Source organism: Mus musculus, chromosome X (genome assembly GCF_000001635.26).
Source record: "Mus musculus strain C57BL/6J chromosome X, GRCm38.p6 C57BL/6J".
NCBI lineage: Eukaryota > Metazoa > Chordata > Mammalia > Rodentia > Muridae > Mus > Mus musculus.
The window spans coordinates 160,810,735-160,835,748 of NC_000086.7; the positions used below are offsets into that span (position 1 = coordinate 160,810,735).

Here is a 25,014-nt window from a genome sequence, read left to right on the forward strand (position 1 = left end):
TATGCCCCCTTTACCCTTAGAAGAGATTATGCTATAAGTACAAAATATAAATGGCCAGGCAAAAAGAATGGCAATTTTGGAGAACTTCTGCTTATAGCTCCAAGTAACAGCTTATAGTGAAAGAAGCCAGATCTATAGTCCTAGCATGTGGGATATAAAGCCATAAGGATTACTAGTTTTAGGTCAGTTTGGATTACATAGAAAATTGCAGGACTAACTGATTACCTGGACTAACTGGTAAAATGCATTCTTAGGGGAAAAAAAAAGAACAAAACAGAAAACCTATAAAAATTAGAGCCACTGCTTCTAAACTCCCAAAATTTGGTTAAAATAAACATGGTAGATTATGTCACTGTTCTTATTACGGGGTATTGAAGAAATACAAAAAGGATATGCAGTTCCTAATAAAATAAACCTTTCTTTATAAAAATGGCTTAGATTTCAAAAGGTATAATACTCTTTCAAGAAAGCTTCTAATATCTGGCTTTCAAGGCCCGATTTATATGCTACCATCTTTAAGGTAACCTTATTCTTCTCACAATCTCAGTTTATCCTCACCAATATTTCATAGCATAACTTACTTTGTAGTATGGTCTTCATGAATCTTGTCTCCTGAGCTGTAGCCTACTTGTGGTCTAGGACTACTTCTTGTTTATCTCTGCACATTGCTCCGCTGCTTTCCCCAGCTAGGTGAAGGGTAGTGGAGGCTTGCTTTTTTTCACAGTGGGAATCACTGTGAAAATCATCCTGACTTGCAAAATAGCACCAAGGCTATTTATTACGGTCGATTTGGAGAAAGCTATTTTTTTTCTTCCTTCATTTCCCATCCTGAAAATCTGGGAGTGATGTAAGCTACACTCACCTGGGTCTGTAGATCTGAGAGCTTCTCAGGTCGCCACTCCTTTGGTCTGCTGCTTGCAGTGCTAGAAGAATGAATGGCTTTCTGTAAGGTCAATAGATCAGGACCGTCAGTGTTGGGCACCTAGAGGGAAAGATGGAGAAGGATTCAGCAAGCACATCAATAACCTTAATGAACATAGACAACAACCACACCCAAGAAGAGACCCAAACTGAAAAGTAAACTGAACTAAACCAAATTTCAAAAGAGAGAAAAAAAAAGACCCAGTAAGTAAATCAAAATTCTCCAAATGTTCATGATGCAAGTAGTGCTAGTTAAAGTCTGCTGCCTTCTTAGTAATTTTCCCTGCATTAGGAAAAATTGGCAGATTCATGCAGCTTGGTTAAAACCTTAACCCTTAAAGCATTCCCATGCTGTTAGTTTCAGTATCTGTAAGAGAGAGCAGTTAAAGTGGGCTGGACCAGGAACTGCTGTGGCATCCTCATTTCATATTGTAGTTAGGTTATGAACCAGTTCAATAAAACAAAAACAAAAACAAAATCTCATGCTGGGAATATGATGCAAAATCTGTATTTGATGCTGCCAAAGTCGTCTAGGGAGCTTTCAAGGAGAGAAAATGTAGGGAAGTATGGTTTGAATCATAGTCCCAAACCACTGCCCAGTAAATCTGTGTCTGCCATTGTAGGCTTAGAAACTGCTTGAAATTTATGCCACAAATTCCAAATGAATGCAATTGGTCTATTCAGTGGCTTTAGTGGACAAAAGGAGAGTTATGCCAAATGCCAAGCAAAAGCCATGGCTTTACACCTAGTGACTAGCAAAAGCTAGAGGCAGGTAAGGAAGAGCAAGTTATCAACTAGTACAAGCTGCTTTTCTTATGGAGCCTGCTAGCTCAAATGATTTGGTCAATTTAAAGTTGGTTTTAAAGAAACAAACTGCCAACCGAATAGTAACAAAGTGCATGCAGTGAGCCAAGTGAAAAGACATTTGTGGACTGTAAATGTTAATCAGATTCTTTAGAGAAATGAAAAGATTTCAAGAATGCCGTCTGCCAACAATTGGCTAATCAGCCCATCCAAACCAGCCTTACTAGTTTGTTTAGTAGGCTTATGCGACAACATCTTTAACTGATGCAGAAAACCCAGAATAGATATATAATATATATAAAGTATATGTATTATATATATGCATATATCCCAGAGAATTTATGGAACTGGCCCAGGTACTTAACTAGCACAAAGATTATGACCCCATGAAAATAAGACATGCTGTCATCATCAGTAAAACAAGTTTACTGGAGCAGTTCTCAGGGCTACGATAGGAAAAACGGGTACCATGGGTGGAGTGACTACAGGCAGCTTTTTCAAAGAAGAACTATGCTTTAAATGATTCTTTGAATTAAAAAGAGGGAAGAGGGATTTCTTGATGCTTGGATTCTCGCCGTTGCTGGACTCTGTCTGTAATATAAGATACAAATGAGCTAATTGCAACAAAAAAAAATATTAAGCAAAATAAATAGGTGCTTTAATTGAAACTACTAGCCCTTGGTAACCCTCAAATGATTAAATATTAGCAATCATGGAAAGAATCTCTGTGCTATGCATCTAGAGAGATTATTTATTATTTTCACCTGGAAACAATAGTGTACGTTTACACAAGTACAAATTTTTTCAGAGTCTCTACAATGATTATGAGCAAGAGTATAGGGATGCCTGAGACCTCTAGGCATCTGCTTACATTATGCTCAATTAGGAATTTATTCATTGTCAAAAATAAGACTGTTTTGAAGAATTGTGTTTAATGAGTTGCTGATGAACTCCAGCCATTACTAACTGTTAGGATTTCAGTAATGAAGAGATTCTACCACATGGATTATTTTTTATAAGAGAAAATATACTTTAAGTCCTTTGGATCTTTTTAGTCAATTATCTAGAGCCAGTAAATATGACTTGGGAGATGATTAGCAGTGTTGCTGGGATACTAAGGCTAGGTGAGCAGAGCTACATTACACTGTTAGAAATATATGCCTCATTTAAAATATCTGGTACAATTCAGATTTCTGGGTTTCAAGCAAAGAGATACAAGTTTAATCTTCAGGGCTGGTAAGATGGATCAGTGGAGAACTTTGCAACCAGAGACTGAATTCCAAGAACTCACATAAAAGTCAACAGTGAGGAGCAACTCCACAAAGTTACCCTCTGACCTCTATATACCATGGCCCCTGTGCACTCCTTCCCCAGATCATGCACACACAATATTTTTTAAAAGTTCAATCTTTATATTAAAGTATCATTTCAAGTTGAGATACTAAGTAAGCTCCAATTACCAAGCTGGCAAAGCCACCATAGGCTCTGGGGACTTATGTAATTCCCTGGGTAGACAAAGCCAGATTCCCCAAGGCAGCTTCCAGACTTGCTGGAGTCAAAGAAGGCACCTTTACAGTGCAGGATGATTTTTGGCACCTCTTTCCTCTCTGTTGGCTACCTCAGTGGTCAGAGAACAAAAGTGTATACAGATGCAGTAAGATCAGCCCTTCATTGCTGCAAGTGTGAAGACGGCTGTGTAAATATCTGAGGTTTCCCGTTTTAATGAGAGAAACCCTGACTCAGAGGCCTTTTACAGGGAAAGCCAGTTTTAGTTTTAGTTCTAACTCTGTGCGACTTTGGACAGGTCAACCACTTGCCTGGCTCAGCTCCTAATCTAGTAAAAGAGATTTAGGATTAGCTATACTACGTACATCTGGCAGCAGATTTAAGTTTCTTGGAGTCTTCTGTGAAAGTTTCAACCCCATCAATTTTTTGGTTTGTCTTACTTAGCTTTCTATTTATTGAATTTTAGAAGGTAAAGGCAAGTTCCCGTTTGAATATTCATTAAAAGAAAGCAGAGTTAAGTTAATGCCAGGCCTCAGTGCCTGAGGTCTGGCACACTATAGTATTCTTTGGAAATCTGACTCTAGATTTCAAAACACTTACATTTTATTCTTAATTTAAAAATGCAGAGGTATAAAAAAATTCAGTTTGGAAAACTGAAGGCCCCATGATCTGTGGAAAGCTTTTCTGAGGTTAGTATAAACATTTAATAAAACATTTAAGAGAGAGGATGCTAGAGAACAGTAATTTTTATTACCCTAACCTATACTATTTACATATCTAGAATTTTATCCAAATCTTGAAAAATCAGGTCAGGCAAGATGTGTATACTTCGTTTAGCCACAGTTAGGCAAGGGCTTTAGGTTTAATGTTGATCTGAGGCAGACATGTATTAAAATGTAAATTTATGTACAAAACAGCCTCAATTCTTCTACCCTTACTACTTTCTATAACTCAATCATATCACAGGGTGGTAGGCATGTAGTTAACAAAATCCCACAAAATTTATAACAGTGGCCAGGAAGGAGTGTTGGAAGGATAATGCTTATGCTAGGCAATACATTCTATAGACAACGGGCAGAGTTTAATGTTTTAGCACTTAAATTATTTTAAACATCCTAAAGCAAAGTCAATCCTAAATTCTTCACTTTTTAATACAGTTTCAGCAACAAATATAGTTGAGTGGCATTTTGATTTGACATTTCAGTCTAGGCAAGTTTCAGAAAGAGATATATAGGTACCCTTTTCCACCCCCACGAACATTTCAGAAATATCATGTAACCATTAAAATAAAGCAGAAAACAGAGACAAGTGTATGCGCGCGCGCGCACACACACACACAGACACACACACAAACTTTCCTCCACACATGTATACATAGACTACAAAGCTCCTGTCTGTGGTAGGTTGGGCAAGATCAAGAACAATGTTTTCTTTTTTATATTTTCTTTTTGATAATGAAATGTTTTGGTGGCCGTTTGAGGCAAGGTTTTCTCATGGAGCTCTGGCTACTCTGAAACTCACTTTGTAGAGCAGGCTGGTCATGAACACAGAGATCTCCCTGCTTCTGTCTCCTGAGTACTGGAAGGAAAAGCCTATAATACCATGCTCTACACCAACTCAGAGCTTGAAGTCATTTATTTGGAATGAAATACTTGCATCTAATATGCAAGGGAAAGAATGCTTTCCACAGGTCTAGATGTAAAGGGGCCTTAAAAATACACTTAGGGGTTGGAGAAATGGCTCAGCTTTTAAGAGGACTAGCTGTTCTTCCAGAGGATACAGTTTTGAGTCCCAGCACGCACATAGCAGCTCACAAATGTCTCTAGTTCCATGGATCCCAATGCCCAATGCCCAATGCCCTCTTCTGGTCTCTGTGGGCACCAGGCATACAAGCAGTGAACAAACATATGCAGGCAAAATCACTATACACTGTGTTTGTTTATACATTTGTTATAATCAACACAAAAACACATATAAGGTTTCTCAAACATCTTTGAGACTAATATCCTTAGTATGAGTTATATACTTTCCTACAATCATCTGCTTCTTCTTTAGTTACCACTAAGCTCTATTTTCTAATTTTCATGATGGCTTGAAGGGCCCCAGAAGCATTTAGTCTACTAATAGTATAAAGCCAATGGGATTAGGCCATGAACGAGAATAAATCTTGTGTGAAATAAAACTAAAGTCAAAACGCAAGACTATTGAAAGTGGCTAATTCAACATCACTTAGATATCAGGGTAAAATAAAATGAAGGAAGGCAGGCTCTTTCTGAGTTAACTGCCCCTGCTGCTGTCTTGGAGGCTTGTCTTTCTTCCCCATTTTCTCTTGTTACTAGCTAGATTAGAATTTCCACTTGAGCAGTTCCACAAACTGATGAGTCCAGTCAAGTGGGGCTGGCCCATTGTTCAGATGCAAAGCTCCTAGGAGCTGAGGTGCAGCCTGCTTCACAACGCCACCATAAGTGAAATAGCTTTACTTCTCAAAGCCAGCCCTGAAATGTCAGATGAAATTGTACCTCTGTGACTAGAAGCCAGGGAAGGATGATAATTATTTATGAATTTCAGGATTTAAATGTAAACCAAAACCATTTCCAAAGTTTTTGCATATCTCTATGCTCCCAGAGAAAAACAAATCCCGTGTCTTCATAGTTTTTACAGCAATCTAAATTCACATGGATAAGTAGTTTATTGAGAGAGGCTTAAAAGTATTTTCTCATCCAATTTAAGTTTCTTTTACTCCTTGAGATTCTGCTGAATCTAGAAAAGCTTTGTGAGAGAATGGTAATGAAAGACTTCAGAAAGAGCTGTCTACAATATATCCATACTAAGAAATTAAGTCTGATTGCTCCGTGTAGAGGGTAACATGTATCCACAGAATAACATAGAACCCTGTGACATAGACAGACATTAGTCGTGTACTTACTGTTTGAGTTTTCTTCTTTTTCTTTTTCATTGACCTGAAAAAACCTTGCTTCTCCTTTTCTTTGAGTTGATCGGCATGACTAATGTTTTCAGGACTTTTCCTAAATGAGAAGACATTTTTTTTAAAAATCATATAGATCTTTGAATCGTTCTCTTGCTACAGTGTGACAAACATAATGAAGGCTGAAAATGTGTGATACCAGATTCAATCAGCCATGAAGAATTGAGCCCACAGGTAAAGGTCCTCTAAAAAGCACAGAGGGAACCAAATCTAATCAGCATAGGGAATGGCTGTTCTTTGGCACAGGCTTGATCACACTAGCAATTTGAGCACTATTATAAATGATCTGTAACTGCTCTCTGGGACCATTTTCCTGCTGCTGAAAATCTCTGAATTAGAAATTCTGTAAAATGCATGGCTTAGAGGATGCTTCCTCTGTAACTCTCCAAGGGAAAGAACAGAAACATTTCCAATACCTTCATTTTTCTATTTACCTTCTAAAAACCAGCTCAACAAGTTTATTATTAGTAGCTTGCCAAGTTACAAAACATAAAAAAAAAATCAATGCTGCTATAGAAACATTATTAATGGAAGTAAAAATTGCCCCAAACTGGAAAATTCCTACTTATTAAACCTTTAATCTATTACACCTAAATAAAAAAATACTCAAGGAAAAAATGTAGACATGATGTATGCTCTAACACAGTATGCTCAAGGTGTGTGTGTGTGTGTGTGTGTGTGTGTGTGTGTGTGTTAAAGAATCATTCTAGCTGAAAATACTGACATTAAGATTGATACCACATCAAGTCTCTGCAAGGTTAGGTGCTTCATCCCCCCCAGAGGCTAGACAAGGCAGCTGGTAGAACATACCCCAACATGGGGAACAGCTTCATCTCCCACAGAGGCTAGACAAGGCAGCCTAGCTGGTAGAACATACCCCAACATGGGGAACAGCTTCATCTCCCACAGAGGCTAGACAAGGCAGCCTAGCTGGTAGAACATACCCCAACATGGGGAAGAGCTTTTTGGGATAGCCTCTGCTCCAGTTGTTCAGAACCCACATGAAGGTCAAGCTGCACATCTGATACATAATGTGCAGAGGGCCTAGCTCCAGCCCATGTATGTTCTTTGGTTAGTGGTTCAGTCTCTGAGAGCTCCCAAGGGTATGGAGATACCTAGGGGGGCCTCTATCTCAGAGAAGGGGAGGGAGTTTGAGAGGAAGGACTATGGGGGGGGGGAGACAGCGATTGGGATGTAAAAAAATAAATAAAAAATAAATGTAATTTTAAAATTTAGAAAAGAAAGAAAGATTGATACAACATGCCTAGTCTTGACTGCAGCTTAATATGTCGAATTTGTTTGATATCCATGGGAGGTCTGTCCTTTTCTGAAGAGAAATGAAACAGGAATGACTTTGGTGGTGGGGGGTCGGGGGTGGAGTTTAGAGGAAGGGTTAGGAGGAAAGTAAACTGCATTTAGGATGTAATAAATGAAAGAAGAGTAAGTAGAATAAAAAATTTAAAAGACTGATACCACAGATAACACTAGGTATTTTAATAAAAATAGAGGATGTTCAAAAATAGGAAATAAGCCAGGTGTGGTGGCATATGCCTGTAATCCCAGCACTCAGGAGGCTGAAACAGAATGTTTGAGTTGAAGGCCAGTCAGGTTGTCTTCCAAGACTGACCATGAAACAAAAACCCACTTTTCAAAAAAAGAGGGGTTGGGGGACACCTTGGTTTTGGACTTACACTCTTCAAAAAGCAACTCAACTGCTATTATTCTTGAAAAAAAAAAACCCTCACATATTTACATATTCCCTAAAGTAAAAGTGGTAGAATCATTAAAATTAACAGTTAATTTATATTTATGGTTTCAGAATACCAAACAGCGATGACGTGATTATAATATCTAAGAAAATATGAAGAAAGCAGCACCCAGCTTTTTTCATTAAAATATGTAAGCCAGAAAAATTCTAAATAAACCATTATTGGTTGCACGACAGAAAACACAATGAAGCTATTAAAAATAAATCACAGCTTCAAAGAATCCACTGACATAAAAGAATATTTAAACTATAGTAGTAAGTAAAAATATAATGATTTCAAGTTTTTTTCATACCAGATAAATCCAACTATATGGCAAGAAGGCATATAGGTTATACAATGCATTTTAATATTCATTTATTTTTTTTAAAGATTTATTTATCTTATGTTTTAGCAATTAGTCTCTGTGTGTGTACCACTTGTGTGCCTGGAGCCCATGGAGGTCAGAAGAGGGTGTGGGACTCCTTGGAACTGGGGTTATGGATCGGTGTGAGCCACTATTTGTACTGGGAACCAAAGCTGGATCCTTTGTAGGAACAATGAGTGCTCTTAACTCCTGAACCATTCCTCTAGCTGCTATATTCACTTTTTTTAAAATGCAGGAAGAAATTGCAACAGAAATCTTGGCTGGAGATGCAGCTCAGCGGAAGGGCACTTGTACAATATTGACAAGACCCTGGGTTCCATTGAATGCACTAGGGGGAAAAAATAAGAAAAGCCTCATGGCATATGCTTGTAGTCCTAGGTGTGTGACTACAGTGGGAGGATCGATTTAGCACGTGTGTTTGAGAACAGTGGTTAACAGTGGGTAGATTACCACTTCTCAAAAAGGAACCTCCACCCCCCCCCTAAAAAAAATCTTAGCCGGGTGGTGGTGGTGGTGGTGGTGACGCAGGCCTTTAATCCCAGCACTTGGGAGGCAGAGGCAGGCGGATTTCTGAGTTCGAGGCCAGCCTGGTCTACAAAGTGAGTTTCAGGACAGCCAGGGCTACACAGAGAAACCCTGTCTCGAACCAACCAACCAACCAACCAACCAACCAACCAACCAACCAACCAACCAACCAAACAACCAACCAACCAACCAAACAAACAAACAAAAAACTTAAAAGCTCTATCTAGGTAATAGAATTATTGATATTCTTGTTTTAAATTTTACCTCTTCTCAAAATAGAACCCTCACCCCCCACCCCCAAAAAACCCTTACAAGCTCTATCTAGGTAGCAGAATTTCTGATATCCTTTTTAATTTTTGAGAACACATACCAATAGTATGCTATAGGTCATCAACAAGGTGTTATACAGCCCAGAGTACTTTGGGGTTAGAGATATAGTTGGTGCTGATGAAACTCAGCTGGTGGAATGTGCACCTGGCATGCACAAAGCCTCTGCCCTCAATCCCACATAACCCTGACATGATGGCATACACCTGTGCTCCTCAGTGCCCAGGAGCACCCCAGGCATTCTTGAAATCCATTAGAACTTGCTAGTTAAGCACCACTTAAGTTCTAAATTCTGAAGTACAAGTTCTGTGATTCAGTCTGGGAACCCAGAGCAGTGCCTTCATCACTTTGAAAGCTAGAAGCTTAAGATGTGGTTGCATGGGTACAAATGGGATGGTGGCAAGTTACAAGTCTGTAGATGCAGTGCTGTACTGCTGGGGAAAATATGACCTTCATAGCTTCATGAATGCAGTCAAGGGTGGGGCGAGGAGACATGTTAGAAGGCAAACTGGCATTAGAGCAGAATTTTAGTGCTAGCAGGAAGGAAAGAAGGGGACACCACTCCTTGGAGGAAGCAGAATTCTGCCTGGGAAGATAGAAGTTCCACCAGGATGAGGTAGAGGCTGGAGAAGTGGAAGGTTAGAAGAGAGGGGGCAGGAGAACAGTTCAGCATTTGCCATTGCAGAGTTGGTCCTGGGAAACTGGGAAGATGAAGGATCAAAGACCCTCCCTAGGATCTCTAAGGCACTGGAGAAACTACAGTCTAGGTGGGGCAGGAGGAATGATTAACTTCAACGTTTCTAAGCTGAAGCAGACCAGGTGGTAGGGTTGAGATGTAGGCAGGGAAAGAGTGTAGGGGCCAAAAGGAAAGGGGAAAGAAATTATGTTTGCATCATAAAAGGCAGAAGAGCCAGGCAGTGGTAGTGCACGCCTTTAATCCCAGAACTTGGGAGGCAGAGGCAGGTGGATTTCTGAGTTCAAGGCCAGCCTGGTCTACAGAGTGAGTTCCAGGACAGCCAGGACTACACAGAGAAACCCTGTCTCACCACCCCCCCACCAAAAAAAAAAAAGCCAGAAGAAAGCAAGCCTGAACAAAGAAGGGGAGACAAAAGGAAAGAACTAAGCAGAGCTACACAGAAACACACACAGAAAACACGAAGAGAAAAAAGCCTGGAAGAGAAAGGAAGAGAGAGCAGCTAGCTGCCTGGAACTCAAGTACTTGAAAAGCTTTGTGTTACACAAAGGAAGAAGGAGCCTTGAACACGCAGCATTGAGAGCACCAGGCAACTATTGCCCTATGTGGATTTATGGCTTCTATAATTTCACGTGGTATAGTGGGCAGCTTTGGGTGTCACATAAATTTCAGACAAGCAAGCTTTGAGAAGGGTTATCCATCTAGTGTGACCCAGCCCATCACCTTGGGGAACACATTGATCAAAATAGTATGGCTACAAGGTGGAGGGAGGACAGACACACTTTTAGATAAAGGATAAATAGGCAGGGTCTCACACAAAACTGTGACTCCTGTCATCTAGACTAACAACTCTTCCCAAGGGAGTCAAGAAGAATGAGGGAAGTTCAAAGACTCACTGTAATCAAGGAAGGAAGACATGAAAACAAAAACTGACTTACAGTTAATCAGCATTTACTGAGTATCATATTAGGTATTAGAGATAAAGAGAGAAATCAACCAAAGAGCCTGGCCTCTCACTCAAAACTGCTCCCAGCCTCACAATGAAGAGCAGTGGGGTAGGACTGTACAGAGAGCCTCTTGAACTTTAGGACAAGCCCTCTGGGAGCTGCATGGAGAGTGCGTGGGAGGGGTGCGGGACACTGCGCTGTCATTCCCCTGCCTCATCCCTCCCTGGCTGTAACTAAGAAAGTCAGTGAAGGATTTTATGAGAAAAACTGCAAGACAGACTGACAAGCTGTAATGGACACAATATATTCATAACACTGTGGAAAAAAAAAACCTCATTTTTCAAATGAGTTTCAGAGTCCATTCCTCCATTTTTAGCCCAGTTTTGATGGAAGTTTTTCTAAACTAGTTCCATACTTTGTCATTTGTTTATCTATTGTAAAGGAATTGCTATTCATTTTATAGGCACACACTCTAAACTGATACCTATCTAAATTGAGGCATGGGATTCTCACAGGTCTGTGAAAAGATAAACCACACACATGCTTTGCTCCATAGCTATTGCCTGTGATTCCCCTCCCCTTTGGACACTGTGTTGTGGGCTGGAACCACATCTCATCCTAATGACCTCAGTACTAACCCACTAAAACTGGACACTAGGAGGAATAAATAGCTTACAAGTGAGGAGCCTACTAGTAAAAGATGAGTCTGGCTGTATTAAGTCTATTTTTCTTGTTCTGAAATATTTTGGCTTATTTCCAGTTTCTTAGGTGGATTCAATACAACTAAGATGGCCAGAATAACAGCTCTGGGTGTTAAACTACAATATCAATTTATTGGTTTTAAATATGATATTGCAACTTGATCTTTCCATTGCAGAAAATATGTACCGTGTACAAATATTCTCTTCCCCAAAGAAATGTAAAGTGGTATTATTACAGAATTTAGCAAGACTTTTATGTTTGTGTTAGCAAATGCATAGTTCTCTTAGATATAAAGAATACAGCAAAACAAAGATCTTGGTCAAGAAACAAATCAAGACAAGTCAAGGTTAATTAAAGATTAAATGATGTTAGATATGATACATGAACAAGATACACCATAGGAATATAATGGGGGCGTAGAGAATAAAAGAAGAGAGCCCATTTACAGCTAGGGATTCGGGAACCTTCTTAACATAATAGCAACATTAGAACAAGGATGACTTGGTGATGTCTTGGCTAAAGATGAACAGCCCAACTGTACTTTTGATTGTTTTGCAAACAACCAATTTCATGGACGGACGGACGGACACACACACACACACTCATCTACATTCAGTCTCTGCAACCAAACTAAATCAACCCCCTAAAACATGCACACACACAACCCCCCCCTGGAGACAGCACCATGCTAACGATGTCTATCCTACTTTTGGTTCCCCCCACTCCCTGGGCAAGGCATTGAGATAGAATCTCACTACATTTCTCAGCCTAGCTTTGAACTGGCAATCCTCCTGTCTCAGTCTCCCAAATGCTGGAATTGCAGTCTAGTACCATTATGCCGACCAGTTCATACTTTCATTTAATTTTTATCTGACTAACCTAATTCTCAAAGGATTATGCAAGTCTCAAATTGATACTGTTTTAGATTGTCCCCACTGTGTTATGCAAACAACCAAGAGAAGACAGTCCATTCTATGCATCTGTATTTGACACTTTGACATTATTCTCAGGGCTTGTCCATGCAACATCTGAAAATGGTCAACACTGAAAACCAACAAAAGCTAAGTCTGTTTTCCTATGTTTTCTACACTCTAGGGAGGAAAACACAGTCACAAAGAGGTATGGAAGTTTATGAGCTAGGTTAAAAGCAAAATGGTCAACAATCCATGGAAACATAAATATAATAACCATAGCTACTAATACAATGAGCCATTACAGTGCCAGGTACCATTTTAGGTGCCTTTTTAATATTGTATCACTTAAATATCCTAACAATTCTAGAGGGAAGTGCTAGTGTCCTGTGTCCCTGCTCTATGTTACAGGTGTTCAGCACCAGGTACATCCTCTGACTTTCAAGCTTCACTGTGTATGGAATGGGAGTAACTCCTCCCTCAAAGGGCAACTATGAGAACTACGGCAGTGGATACAGAGGGCTATGCAGAGTGTCAGGACCAAGTTCACTGTCAATAAATGAATGAATGAATATGATGAAAGACTTTTCTGCTATGTTATTTAAAATATAAATTCTGTCCTTGAAAAAAAGTTACAAAACCCTCCAAGAACATGTTTTTCTTATTCTTAAAGAAAGAATGGCCGAGTGGGGAAAAGAAAACTAAAAAGTTTACCTTGTATATCTTTGAATTCCCAAATCTACAATTAGCAAAAGGAAGAGTAAGACCAAACCAAAACACTCACCATGGATCAAATCCTGGTTGTCTTTTTGAATGATTTGTACCAGAACTGCTATCAGATGGCAGAGAAGAAACTCGAGTGGACACATTATTTTCATGGAAAGAATTGTCTGGTCGTGGAGATGGCACTAAATGAAGGGGTAGGAAAGAAAAACCATTACTGAAGTACTTTGTTGCATAGTTCTGATATTATTCCACTGCATTTCTTGAACACCAACAAAAAGTCTTCCTCTGCCTTTCCAGAACCTTCGCTGCCTGAGTATGGAGGTGGTCCAGGCAAATTTCCCTCCTCAACCGCTTACATGGTTACAAGGGTACGTAATAAAGATTTCAAAACAGAAGCCTGGGATATCAGCTGATTGGCTGCAGAATATTTGAGGACACTTTTAGATTGGACAGCATTGAAAATATGACTACTGTAGCATCCACCGCCAAATACCATGTTTTTGGCATTCTTTGAGGTTGAGGCTTTCTCATTACAGGTCTAATTAGGCAAAATCCATTCTTAGTCCAATAGCATACTTAACAATATGTGTACTGGAACACACAAATTACAGTTTAAGATTTGGCAATGTAAGGGTGTGCCACTTAGATCTTTAAACTCTAAGGAAATTGGGCCATTTGCACAAAATATTAATTTTCTATATATTCTCAGAGCAAAAAATGAACAGAAATATAGACTATGATGTATTGAGTGATTCTGCTTTGGGGGAAGGGGTAACCATGTTTTCATCAATTTCTAAACTTGGCCGCTCTACAAATTTCATCACAAAAGTTATATTTACATTGTATATCAAGATCAGTGACACCAAGCAAGAAGTGCTTGCTAGATGTAATTCCACTGTTCAAGAGGCTCAGGTGGGAGGACTGAATGAGATCAAGGACAGACTAGGTTAGAGTGAGTTCCAGGTCATCCTGACTGGGTTACAGTATAAGACATTGTCTTATACTGATGTTGAAACAAAACCTACATATTCATACACAGCATTGCATCTCTGTGTTAGAGTTTTTTAGGTAAACAGTTAATAGTATGATTACTTGTCACTTCTCAGACATTCTTAATGTTATTTAATCCATCTCCCACCTGCTTCTGTACTTACCTCGCCTCCCCTCCTTTCACATTTCTCTGATCAGATCACTTATCTCCTGCTATTCCCCTCTCTACTATTCCCTAACCCCCTATCTTGGCAATGATCCCATTTTAATTTTCTGTTTGCTCTACAGAGCCCAGAGATCCCTGAACTGGAACTGACCTACATGCCCCCTCTCTGAGGACTTGCTTTCATGGTGCCAGAAGGTGCCACCCACGTTACAAAGGAGGGAGGCATCAACGGTCCTACTGTGGGGGTTTTGAATGAGGTTGCCCCCACAGACTCATAGATTGGAATGCTTGGTCACCAGGGAGTGGCACTCTTAGGAGGCACTATTTTTGTTGGAGGAGCTATGTCACTGGGGTGGGTTTTGAGGTTTTTCAGATGCTCAAGCTAGGCCAAGTTTCTCTCTCTTCCTGTTGCCTGCTGATCTGGATGTAGAACTCTCAGCTACCTCTCCAGTAACATGTCAGTCTGTGTGCGGCCATCCTTCCAGCCAAGACCATAAATGGACTAAATGTCTGAACTGTAATCTAGCCCCAATGAAATATTTTCCTTTATGAGAGTTGCTGTGATCATGGTGTCTCTCCACAGCAGTAAAACCCCAACTAAGACACCTACCCAGCCATAATGCTGATGGACCCACATCAGGGACCAGGCACAATAATTCCAAGGGTACAGGAGTGGCATGTATACCTTGCCAGTAGCCAACAGATTTCTAATTACACTGAAGACCTGCTCAACAAGAGGGAAACCATGTCTGGTACTAGAAACCTAGCTAACTACTCAGTGCTAGTGAAAGCATGATTTTTGGAGGAGAATCTACAACCACTGATTTACTAAGTCATCATAACCCCTAACAACAATCTATAAACATTTGTTCTTATACCCATAGGTAAGTGTAGTCTTCACTCCTTAGCAATAGATGGAGACCATTACAGGAAACACCATCTAATGAAAATACAGAGTTGTGGCGCCCAGTCCTACTGGAGACATCTGTAACACACCCTGCACCTAATGCTCAGGGAGCACTGTGGGAAAGGGAAGGACTGAACAGATTTTAAGAGCCGAAGAATCAGGAAATCCGCTATGAGACTGTGTCTCTGAGGAATATAAGAAGCTACACCCATAAAGTCTTAGCAACATTTCCAAATATGAGTTGAACAAGGATAATACCAAAGGATATGTCAAAGTGGACAGGGAAAAAAACCCAGGAGGCCTGAACCTCCACAGAGAACTATAGGCAACTGAGGAAAGCTGGGAGCAGGGGAGGTGCCAAAAGATCAGCCCTGAAAACACACATACAGTCACATAAGGAGTGAGAAGGTTATTGATAGGAATAGATATGTAAGTACACATATATGTATGCAATAAAAATTAGTGAAAAAAGAAGCCATGAATTTGAATGAGAGCAAGGTGGGGGCATATGGGAGACTCTGGAGGGAGGAAAGGGAAGGAAGAAATGCAATTATAATCTCAAACATAAAATTAAAACCACAACACAACAACAACAACAACAACAAAAACTGACACCATTTCACTTGCCTCTGGATAAGAAACCTGGATTAAAAAAAATAGGATGAACCTATTCTAGAAACATCTCTTTAGATATATCTGGAAACATTTGTCAGTTTTAAAAACCACCCTTTTTCTCTAGGACTTAGCAGTATCAATGAAATGACAGATGTCTCCAAGTGTTTCATTTAGTTTAAACTTTCCTTTCTATTACTGAATTTTTAAAAATTAAAATGTTCTACTTGCCAACTCTCAAAGTAGATTATGAAATAGATAAAGGGAATGTTTTTCCCATAGTAACTAATTCAATCTATTTGTAACCCAAATAGTGTAGCCAAAAGACTATTTTATTAATTTAAAACTCCACTTCCATCTTATATTAAAACATTCCTCTACTGGGCATGATAGCACACACCTAGAGTTCCAGCACTGAAATATAGAAACAGAAGGATACAAGTCAGCTGGAGGCTAGCCTGGTCTACATGGATAGACCCTTTCCCCAAAAGAAGGATATTTTCTCCAATCATATGTACAAACAACAAAATATAGATGATTTTAAAAGAAAAACTTACACTGAAGATGTTTTCACTCATGCAGAAGACAAGAAAACTAATTAATGTTAGTCTGAATTAAAAGTTTAGCCTTGGGCTGGAGAGATGGCTCAGAGGTCCAAAATTTATTTTCAGCAACCAGATTGTGGCTCACAACCATCTGTTATGGGATCAGATTCCCTCTTCTGGTGTGCATGAAGACAGACCACTCATTCATTCATTCATATATATATATATGCATATATATATACATACACACAAATATATATATATATATATATATATATATATATATATATATATATATATTAAATGAATAAAAAAAAGTTTAGCCTTATAAGATTCTACAGTTACCATGGAGTTGGGTGGGGGTCATTAAGAAGCATATTTTATGCCTAGTCCTTTTCTAAAGGTAGAGGTGGGAGAGACCACATAGTAGCCTAATCATTCAATGCACACCTCTTCCCGAATAACACTTGTATGCATTTATTTAGCTCAGATTCCTAATTTTAATTACCAAACAGTATTTTGTGTCCCCTCTGACCCTGACTGAACCTCTCCAGCTGTCTATAACATCAGAAAGAGCAGGAAGTCAGGCAATGTGGACATACAAGTCAAGGCTGTGCTAAGTTTTATGGACTTTATATACCCGAGCCTCCTGTTCATGTTGCCACCAAAGCACTGGGATTCTCAAATATTTGGCACTTTACCATCAGGTGCAACCTCAAAGGGTTGTCTTTCTTTAATTCTCTGCTAAATTAACAGAACCCAAAAAACATGTTTTAGTCATCTGTTCAACAACAAAGTCTATTTTTAAACTACTCTTGAAAGTTTTCTTTAATTCAATTAATAAGTATTTATAAAGCTGTGTCAGCCAGTTCCTGCCTCTCTCTTTCCTTTCCTCCATCTCTCTCTTCCAGGATCAAATTCAAGGTTTCACACATGCCAGGCAGACACTCTTATCACTGATCTCCATCTCCATCTCCATCCTTCAAACTCAGAATATTCAAGAGGCTCAAAAACCTTGCAGAGAAACACTAGATCCAGTGCAGTGTGCTCTGTCTTGTATCAGGGACAAAGACAAGGCACCATTGAATAGAACAGAGAAGAGATACTTCTGGCATAGGAAAGGGAAAACTGTCCCATGAAAACAACTGGTGCCATTAGGAAAGCAGTGTGTCCCAGGCCATGAAAGAGCCAGGTATGCTTGAGACTTGTGGGTAGAAGTGGGTGGGGAACAGAAAGAGTGGACTACAAGGATTCGACCATAAACAGTCTGTTATCAAGCATCCAAAGGCCTATCAACAAGTTAGAGCTAAGGTATTGGGGTACAATTATGGACAATGTACTGTTGGACAATGGACGCCTGCTCTATTTCTTTCTCCTGTAGTACCATTATCTGACTGCCCTAGAGAATTATTATACTTGCTGGCAATCTCCTTTGTAAAGGCAAGAATGAGGGTGGATATTTTTATCTGTCTTATCTACTAACATATTCTAGGCATGTCTGAGTTTCTGGTATTATAATGTCACATTGCCATGAGTAATGTTCACACAATACAAATACAAATACACAATCAAAATATTTTTAAAAATCTTAAACTGGGTGTGTTGGCACACACCTTTACACACAACACTCAGGAGGCAGAGATAGTAAATATTTTAAAGTTTTAGGCCAGTCTAGTCTACACCTGTAGTTCTAGGCCAGCCTAAGTCTACACAGTGAGACGTTGTTCCAAAATAAAAATTATATGCATACACACATATATATGTATACACACATGAATATATATCTATATACACATATATGTATATGTATGTATATATACACACATATATATATATTTATAATTTCATATAGCTCATCAGGGGAAAGAATGCCATCAGGTATCATGGCCTGAGACTGATCTCCTGGACCTACATTGTAAACAAAAAGAACTGAGTCCTATATAAGCTATCCTTTGACCTCTCTCTACAGGTATACCATGGCCTGTGTGTCCACGGCCTGAAAATAGGTATATATAATTTTAAAAGTTCTCATGTTTTATGGATGTTTATAATTTGGTGTGGATCTGTCTTCATAGCTATCATGCAGCCATGATTTTTATAGGCTAAACTCTTCTGGGCACAAAGTGACATAGGTAAATGTTGAATGAACGGCATGGTCAATATCTAGCTTCAGGATCATTCTGAGGATTGTCTGGATGGGTGCCTTGGAGACAGAGACTAATCAGGGTCCCAGCCAGAAGAGACAAGGGACTAAATGACAATGGTGACTAGGGGCAAGGAGAACTGCCAGATGGTGGGAACGCAGGTGATGCTGTTGGTCTGAGGTCCACTAGAGTAATGAAGAAATAGTGGTGGATAAGGAAAGGAGATAGACTCAACAGCAAACACAGGAGTGGGGTGGCTTACCTCTATAAAAGCTACCAACTCTCCTTGGGACAGGGTCATTGTACAGATGCCGATTTTCTTTGGGAGCTGTGCCGTCGTCAGAGTGTGGGTCATGGTATACTCCACCCTGAGGCAGGAAACAAGGTTATGAAAGTTAAACCATGGCTTGATGATAGTGCAGCTTACAACAAAGCCCAGCCAGTGCCTCATTTTTTTTTGATCTTTTAAAGGAAAACTCAGGCTTATGTTACAAATAAAAGTACTTATTTTCTAAGTCAGTTCAATTAATTTATGGAAGATTGGGTATGAAGAAAGTTTAAAAGCTAGGTTGTAATGCTGCCGAGTGAATGGTCCTTACAGACCACACTATAAGATGTAGCAACTTGGAAGAGCTCAGACCTCAGACTTCTGACGGGTGTGGAATGAAGAGGCGCCTTCTCGGGAGGACTCTTTAACAGAAGGTCTTGCCACAGTCATCTCTGGAGGGAGCTGTTCTCCAGGCTGCAAGTCAAATTCAAACAGATTTATAGAAACTTCCTGTCTCTGGGGATGAAAATTCATCACTGTCTTCATTTAATACAGCTAGGACCTTAACAAGCTGAAATAAAAATCATGGGATGACTTCAACATAACTCATTCCATAAAAGACTAAAAGTATCTGACGAATGTAAAATAAGCCCCAAAATTTAACAGATAGCGAGATTCTCATTAAAGTTAAGGCCAGTAAGGACTACATTAGTCTGAAAATAGTTCAATTAATTATTTAAAACCACAAAAGAAATCACCTTTCTATCTAGACAGTAACAGCTCTAAGCATCACTATACTTAGAGAGTCTATCAGTCAATCCAAACGTGCTCTTACAGATTTTAGGCTGAGTTCTCTGAAAAGAAATATGCAGAGGCAAAAGCATTTTTTCCAGGAGACTTAACACAGCAGATGCAGATGAAAAGAAATGCTTTGTGAATACAAAGAGGAATAGAATAATCCCTGTTAATGATTTTTGTCTTCAGAGTCCCCAACTCCTCCAGTCTCTGCTGCTTCTAGCTTCTTCATCTTCTCCAGGACAGTAGCTCACCTGTTCAATGCATGGTCCTGATGGTGCTTATATCTAGAGATGGTCCCGCTACCTAGATCCCTCTCAAGTAGGCTGAGACATAACCTCAGCACAGCAGTGGGTCCTTAACAGTGTCCAAGTGAGAAAAAGAGATCACATTTGCTACCCTGGGCTATGAGGGTTAAGGAACACAATTAGAAGGAGCTGGCTGCTTTCAGCATCTACACATTATACTTAAAATGTATTATCTTAAAGCCTAGGTGATATACATAAAATGATTTAATTTAAAAACTCAAATAAGATCTGGTACCCCACCACCTTCCTCCCCACCACCATTATTTAGAGAATTTTGGAAAGAAATTAATTTGGTGCAGCCTTTCTTCTTTCCAAGTTGCCAACCTGTACTGTTGACAAAGGCCCAGAGCAAGATTTTTTTTAAAGGAAATGAGTTATTTACATTTAAACTCAACTCAGTGAGTGGTCTCGTGCTTTTGAAAGTGGCTACAATGCTTCCCATGAGAATGAGCACTGTGGTTTACTCACAACTCTTTCAAGCCTTCCAGCCACCTTCTAGCCTTTAATTGTGGCCTTTCTTAAGGCTCAGTGCTGCACTCCTGAACTGGACTGAAGTAACAGCTGGATATGTGCTAAGCCCCAGTAATTGTTTATAATTAGTTTAGGACTACAGTGTTCAGAGATATTTATTTTCTGAATTCTCTGAGAGCAAGTCATTTGTCCATTTTCCAAGGGAGGCTGCCTTTCGTTTTTCTTTTGTTTAACACTTGCCTCAATGCCAACAACAATCTGCTTGGTTTTGATCTCCAACTCTCTTCTACAGGCAGTGAGCAGGCCCTAGAGATGTTTCTAGACACTCTGGGTTCTCTTATCTCTATAGTGAGTTCTCAGGACTCCTTCCAACCATTCCTATAACTCCATTTAAAGCCCCTGCAAAAACCTCCTGTCCCACCTTTAACTGGGGACCAGGCCATCTTGCCACCATTTTATACTTGGGGATCTGTAGATTGCCTTAGAATCCCAGTTCTACGTTAAACTAGCAGCTGGGGAAAGTTGGGCAGATTACCTATCTCCTATGAGTCCCAACAGAGAGGGATAATGTTGAATTACAGAGCTTAAAAATCCCCATCCCAATTCCAAAACGGACCTCTTAGGAAAGAAACTCTCAGAAAGAAATCCTTCAACAGTGCAATTGGCAAGTCTGGTTGCGTCTACTGCACAGTCCTCGGGATCCACTCTGGTTTCATACTGACATTCAATCCTGAATACTCTCCTCAGCTCATGTGAGAATTGCTCAGCTCTTACATTTTCATTCCACCAATGGGAAGCCAGTTGGGACCCATGGAGCATCATGTCTTCCTGGAATACTTTCCCTCTTTTTAGTCCTTTTTCCTGCTGCTCTCACTTTCCTCCCCAAGGGAAATCTCAACCTTCCCATAAGGATCTGCTCAGACTCTCCCTCCTCTGGGAGCCTCCAACAGGGCCTATGCTGGACTGACAGGATTGCTTCCATTATCTTTCTTTCAACACGCAAGCAAGCACACCTCTGCATGGTTACCAGTGTCCAGGTTTATAGAATTAAAACAAATCATTTGTGGCCAAGTGTCCCCTCTCAGTTAACATACTTCAGAATGACAGGGACACTTTAATTTCATCTTCCCAATCAAGGCTTCTTGTGGTGCTTAGCCCAGCTTCATTCTTCATCTGTCTACACAGGTCAGGCTGTTAGCTGCACCGAAGCCATTTCAGACTATTCCTGTTCACGGTGACCTCTCCCTGTTCTCGATGCCTATTCATAGCCAGTGCTCTAGTAATGCAGGCCTTAATGATTTTGTAGGTTAGCAGGTAAACTGCTTAGCATGCAAACCTGATGACCTGAGTTAGATCCCTAAAACCCTCATAAAGATGGCTGGAGAGAACCAGTTGCACAAAGTCACCCTTTCATGTGCATGTCTATATACATCCCTTGCCCCATGTTATTCATTCATTCATTCATACATACATACATACATACATACTTAATTAAAAAACCCAAGGGGCCCGAGAGGTCACTCAGCAGTTAAAAGCATGTACTATCCTTGCAGAGGACCTGCGTTTGGTTCCTAGAACCCATGTCAGGCAGCTCACAATTCCTATAACTCTAGCTTCAAAGGTATGTAGCTTCTATAGGTACCTATACTTATGTGCTCATACTTAAGATACAGACAGATATGTATATAATTTTAAAAATCTTTTAAAATGTTAGAGACTGGGTGGGCAAGTATCATTTACTCTAGCCTGAAGTTAAACTTATCTAGTTTACAAAAAAAATTTAAATCATTAAATTCAGTTAGGATACTTGGTATCAGAAGCGCTTCCTGACAGGGTCCTGATATGGCTGTTCCCTGAGAGCTTCTACCAGCACCTGACCAATACAGATGTAGATACTCACAGCCAACCATGGGATTGAGCCTGGGGACCCTAATATAGGAGTTAGGGGAAAGACCGAAGGAGCTGAAGGGGATTGCAGCCCCATAGGAAGAACAGTATTGACAGGCTGGACTACCTGGAGAACCGGGGAATGGACCACCCACTGAGGATTGTACATGGAGGGATTCATAGCTCCAGATACAAGTGTAGCAGAGAATGGCCTTGTCTGGCATCAATGGGAAGGGAGGCCCTTGGTGCCCCAGCATGGGGGGATGCTGGAGTGGTGAATGAGTGGAGGGGCACCCTCATAGAGGCAAAGGGGAGAGGGAAAGAAGGGATGAGATGGGGGTTTATGGAGGGGTAACTGGGAAGGGGGTATCATTTGAAATGTAAACAAGTAAAGTGATTAATAAAAAAATGCTTGGTATTTGAAAAAAAGTCTAAACAAATGTGGTTTAGAAAGAACAGACAAAAGCAACCCAAATTTTAAAATAAGTAAGAGCTAGTCCATATTGCTAATTTCAATAAATGGCCAGTCATCAAAAATATGTCAGAAATGAACATTTAAAAATACTACAAATATTATTTTTTGAAACAGGGTGTTTCACTTTGTAGCCCTGGCTAGCCTGGAGCCCACAAAGATCTACCTGTCTCTGCTTCCCAAGTGCTAGGACATGCCTGTGTCTATGTCACCACACACAGCTAAATTGTGATTATTTTTAACAGAAATAATCCAAAGAGTACTTTCCTTCGCTGTCCAATGAAAGTCAGGCTGATTGTAGTAGGGGGAACTGTATAGCAACCTTATAAATATTCCTTGTAACCCTTTCCCAAGATAAGCTGATAGACCAAAATGCCAAGCGGTACCTGGGGTGATAAGAGCTGCAAACTGTTGGCTCTGGCTGCCATCCCTTGTCCTATGCTCAAGCTTCCATCAAGGCCTTTCGCTCTCACTTTGTCCCGGGTCACGTACATGGAATGCCTGTGAGGACGCTGCTGAGAGGAGAAGGGGCTGGTGTAGCCTAGCCCATAAGAAAATGATTCATGAGGTGCAGACAGTGAATGCGAATGGCTGCTGTCCATGTGTTCAGGCAGCTTCAACTCCTCCATGGTTTTTGAGTGTCTAGTGGTGGTTCGCCGTGAGTCCAGAGTGCCTTCATTTCTATTATTTCGACCGGAAGGGCTGAGCAAAGTTCTCGTATCAGTGTGCCTGGTGGGGGTTGGGCTGGTGGGAGAGTTCAAGTCCAAACAACTGGATGGGAAGTATCTACTGGTATTAGTCTCTGTGATTTGGGCTCTGGCTTCGGAAAGGTTGCTCACAGACTTGGAGTCACTCAACGCCCCATGGCTTTTGGCCTTTGTCCTGTAGGATGGACTCCGGGAGGACTGGGGAATGGTGTCAATATAGCTGTGCCGACTCTGCTTCTCACTGGGCTGCAGGGTCCCAGCTTTGCTCTGGGAGCTTTCCATGAATGAGTGCCTGTTCTGCTGAGATCTGGTGCTGGACTTGAGGTACTTTGTGCCTGGACCTTCTGAAGGCTTTGTGTCAATATTGAAGTCAAACTCTGTTTTGGACTTGGCTTCTTTTGGACTGAGAAGGTGTGGTATGTTGTTGTTTGTGAGATCTTTGCTGGAAGAGCCAGGCTGGGTGCTTGCTTGGTAGGTTTTGGTGTGCATTGGGCTGAGAGTTGCTCCAGCAAGGTTTCCATTGAGGAAGCTTTCGTTTGCAGGCAGGCCTTCCTCAGCCCTGGGCAGACCCACACTTAAGTTCTGAATGTCCTTGCTGTTGGATCTGTGGTGAGTCTGTAAGGCAGCACCCTTGGTGGATTGGTTTCTATGTTTAAAACAAAAGATGCAGATCAGTTCCCTTCAATAGGAGGCAAACAGTATAATGTTTAAAACAGATAAGCAAACCCATGGTAAACTAAATGAGACCGTTCTTAAAACACCTGCATGGCTCAGGGAAGGAAGGAGTATAAAGAATTTAAGAGCTGGAGAATGGGAAGGGCTGCTGTTGTCTGGATCTGACACGGTTGCTATCTTCACTGCAGGAGTGGTTCCTTGTACAAGACTGGGCCCATCAATGCTCCATCCTGAATGCAGGAGACCCAAGGCCCTATCCTCCCAGAGGAGCTATACAGACACTTAAAAGTTGCAGAGAAAGAGAGAGAGAGAGAGAGAGAGAGAGAGAGAGAGAGAGAGAGAGAGAGAGAGAGAGAGGTAGTCATATTCTTTAGTGGTATAGCCACTGATACATTGCTCCCACTCAACAACCTCTTATGTGTTCATGAAGGCAACCCTAGTTATATGCATTAGGCTAGGCACAGGACTTGGGAAGAAAGTTGTTGGAAGGAATAAAAGGATGAAAAGATAAATTTGTTGGAAGGAATAAAAGGATGAAAAGATAATAGCAGTGTTTTGATTAAAGGAGAGAGAGAGAGAGAGAGAGAGAGAGAGAGAGAGAGAGAGAGAGAGACTGAGACTTTTCTAAAAAGGGAAAAAAGCAGGCACTCAAATGACAAAATCACTACCTCAAATGTGTCCCTCTCAATAACAGGCATGTTTCTCAGACTAAGTCACTGAATGAGATAAATCACTTCCTGATGAAGATGTTTTGGCATCCTTAAATGCTTGTCTAACTTGCTGGCTGCCAACACAGTCGCTGATGCAGAGTCAGGTAAAGTATGCTTTGGCTATGACTGCCTGGTACAGAATAGCTAGTACGAGTAAGAGAGCTAGCAGACTGCT

The 25,014-nt window shown here is 40.5% G+C and overlaps 1 protein-coding gene across 1 annotated transcript in view; it reads right to left on the reverse strand.

Moving 5' to 3' along the window:
* Cdkl5 (cyclin-dependent kinase-like 5) overlaps positions 1–25,014 on the reverse strand; it is a 210,374-nt gene that overhangs the window by 26,427 nt on the left and 158,933 nt on the right. Inside the window, exons 12-17 of the mRNA NM_001024624.2 lie at positions 23,134–24,100; positions 19,187–19,288; positions 18,809–18,914; positions 13,241–13,364; positions 6,158–6,257; positions 863–982 (exon numbers count right to left, since the gene is read on the reverse strand). Coding sequence (NP_001019795.1) covers positions 863–982; positions 6,158–6,257; positions 13,241–13,364; positions 18,809–18,914; positions 19,187–19,288; positions 23,134–24,100 — 1,519 coding nt within the window. The remainder of the gene's footprint in view (positions 1–862; positions 983–6,157; positions 6,258–13,240; positions 13,365–18,808; positions 18,915–19,186; positions 19,289–23,133; positions 24,101–25,014) is intronic.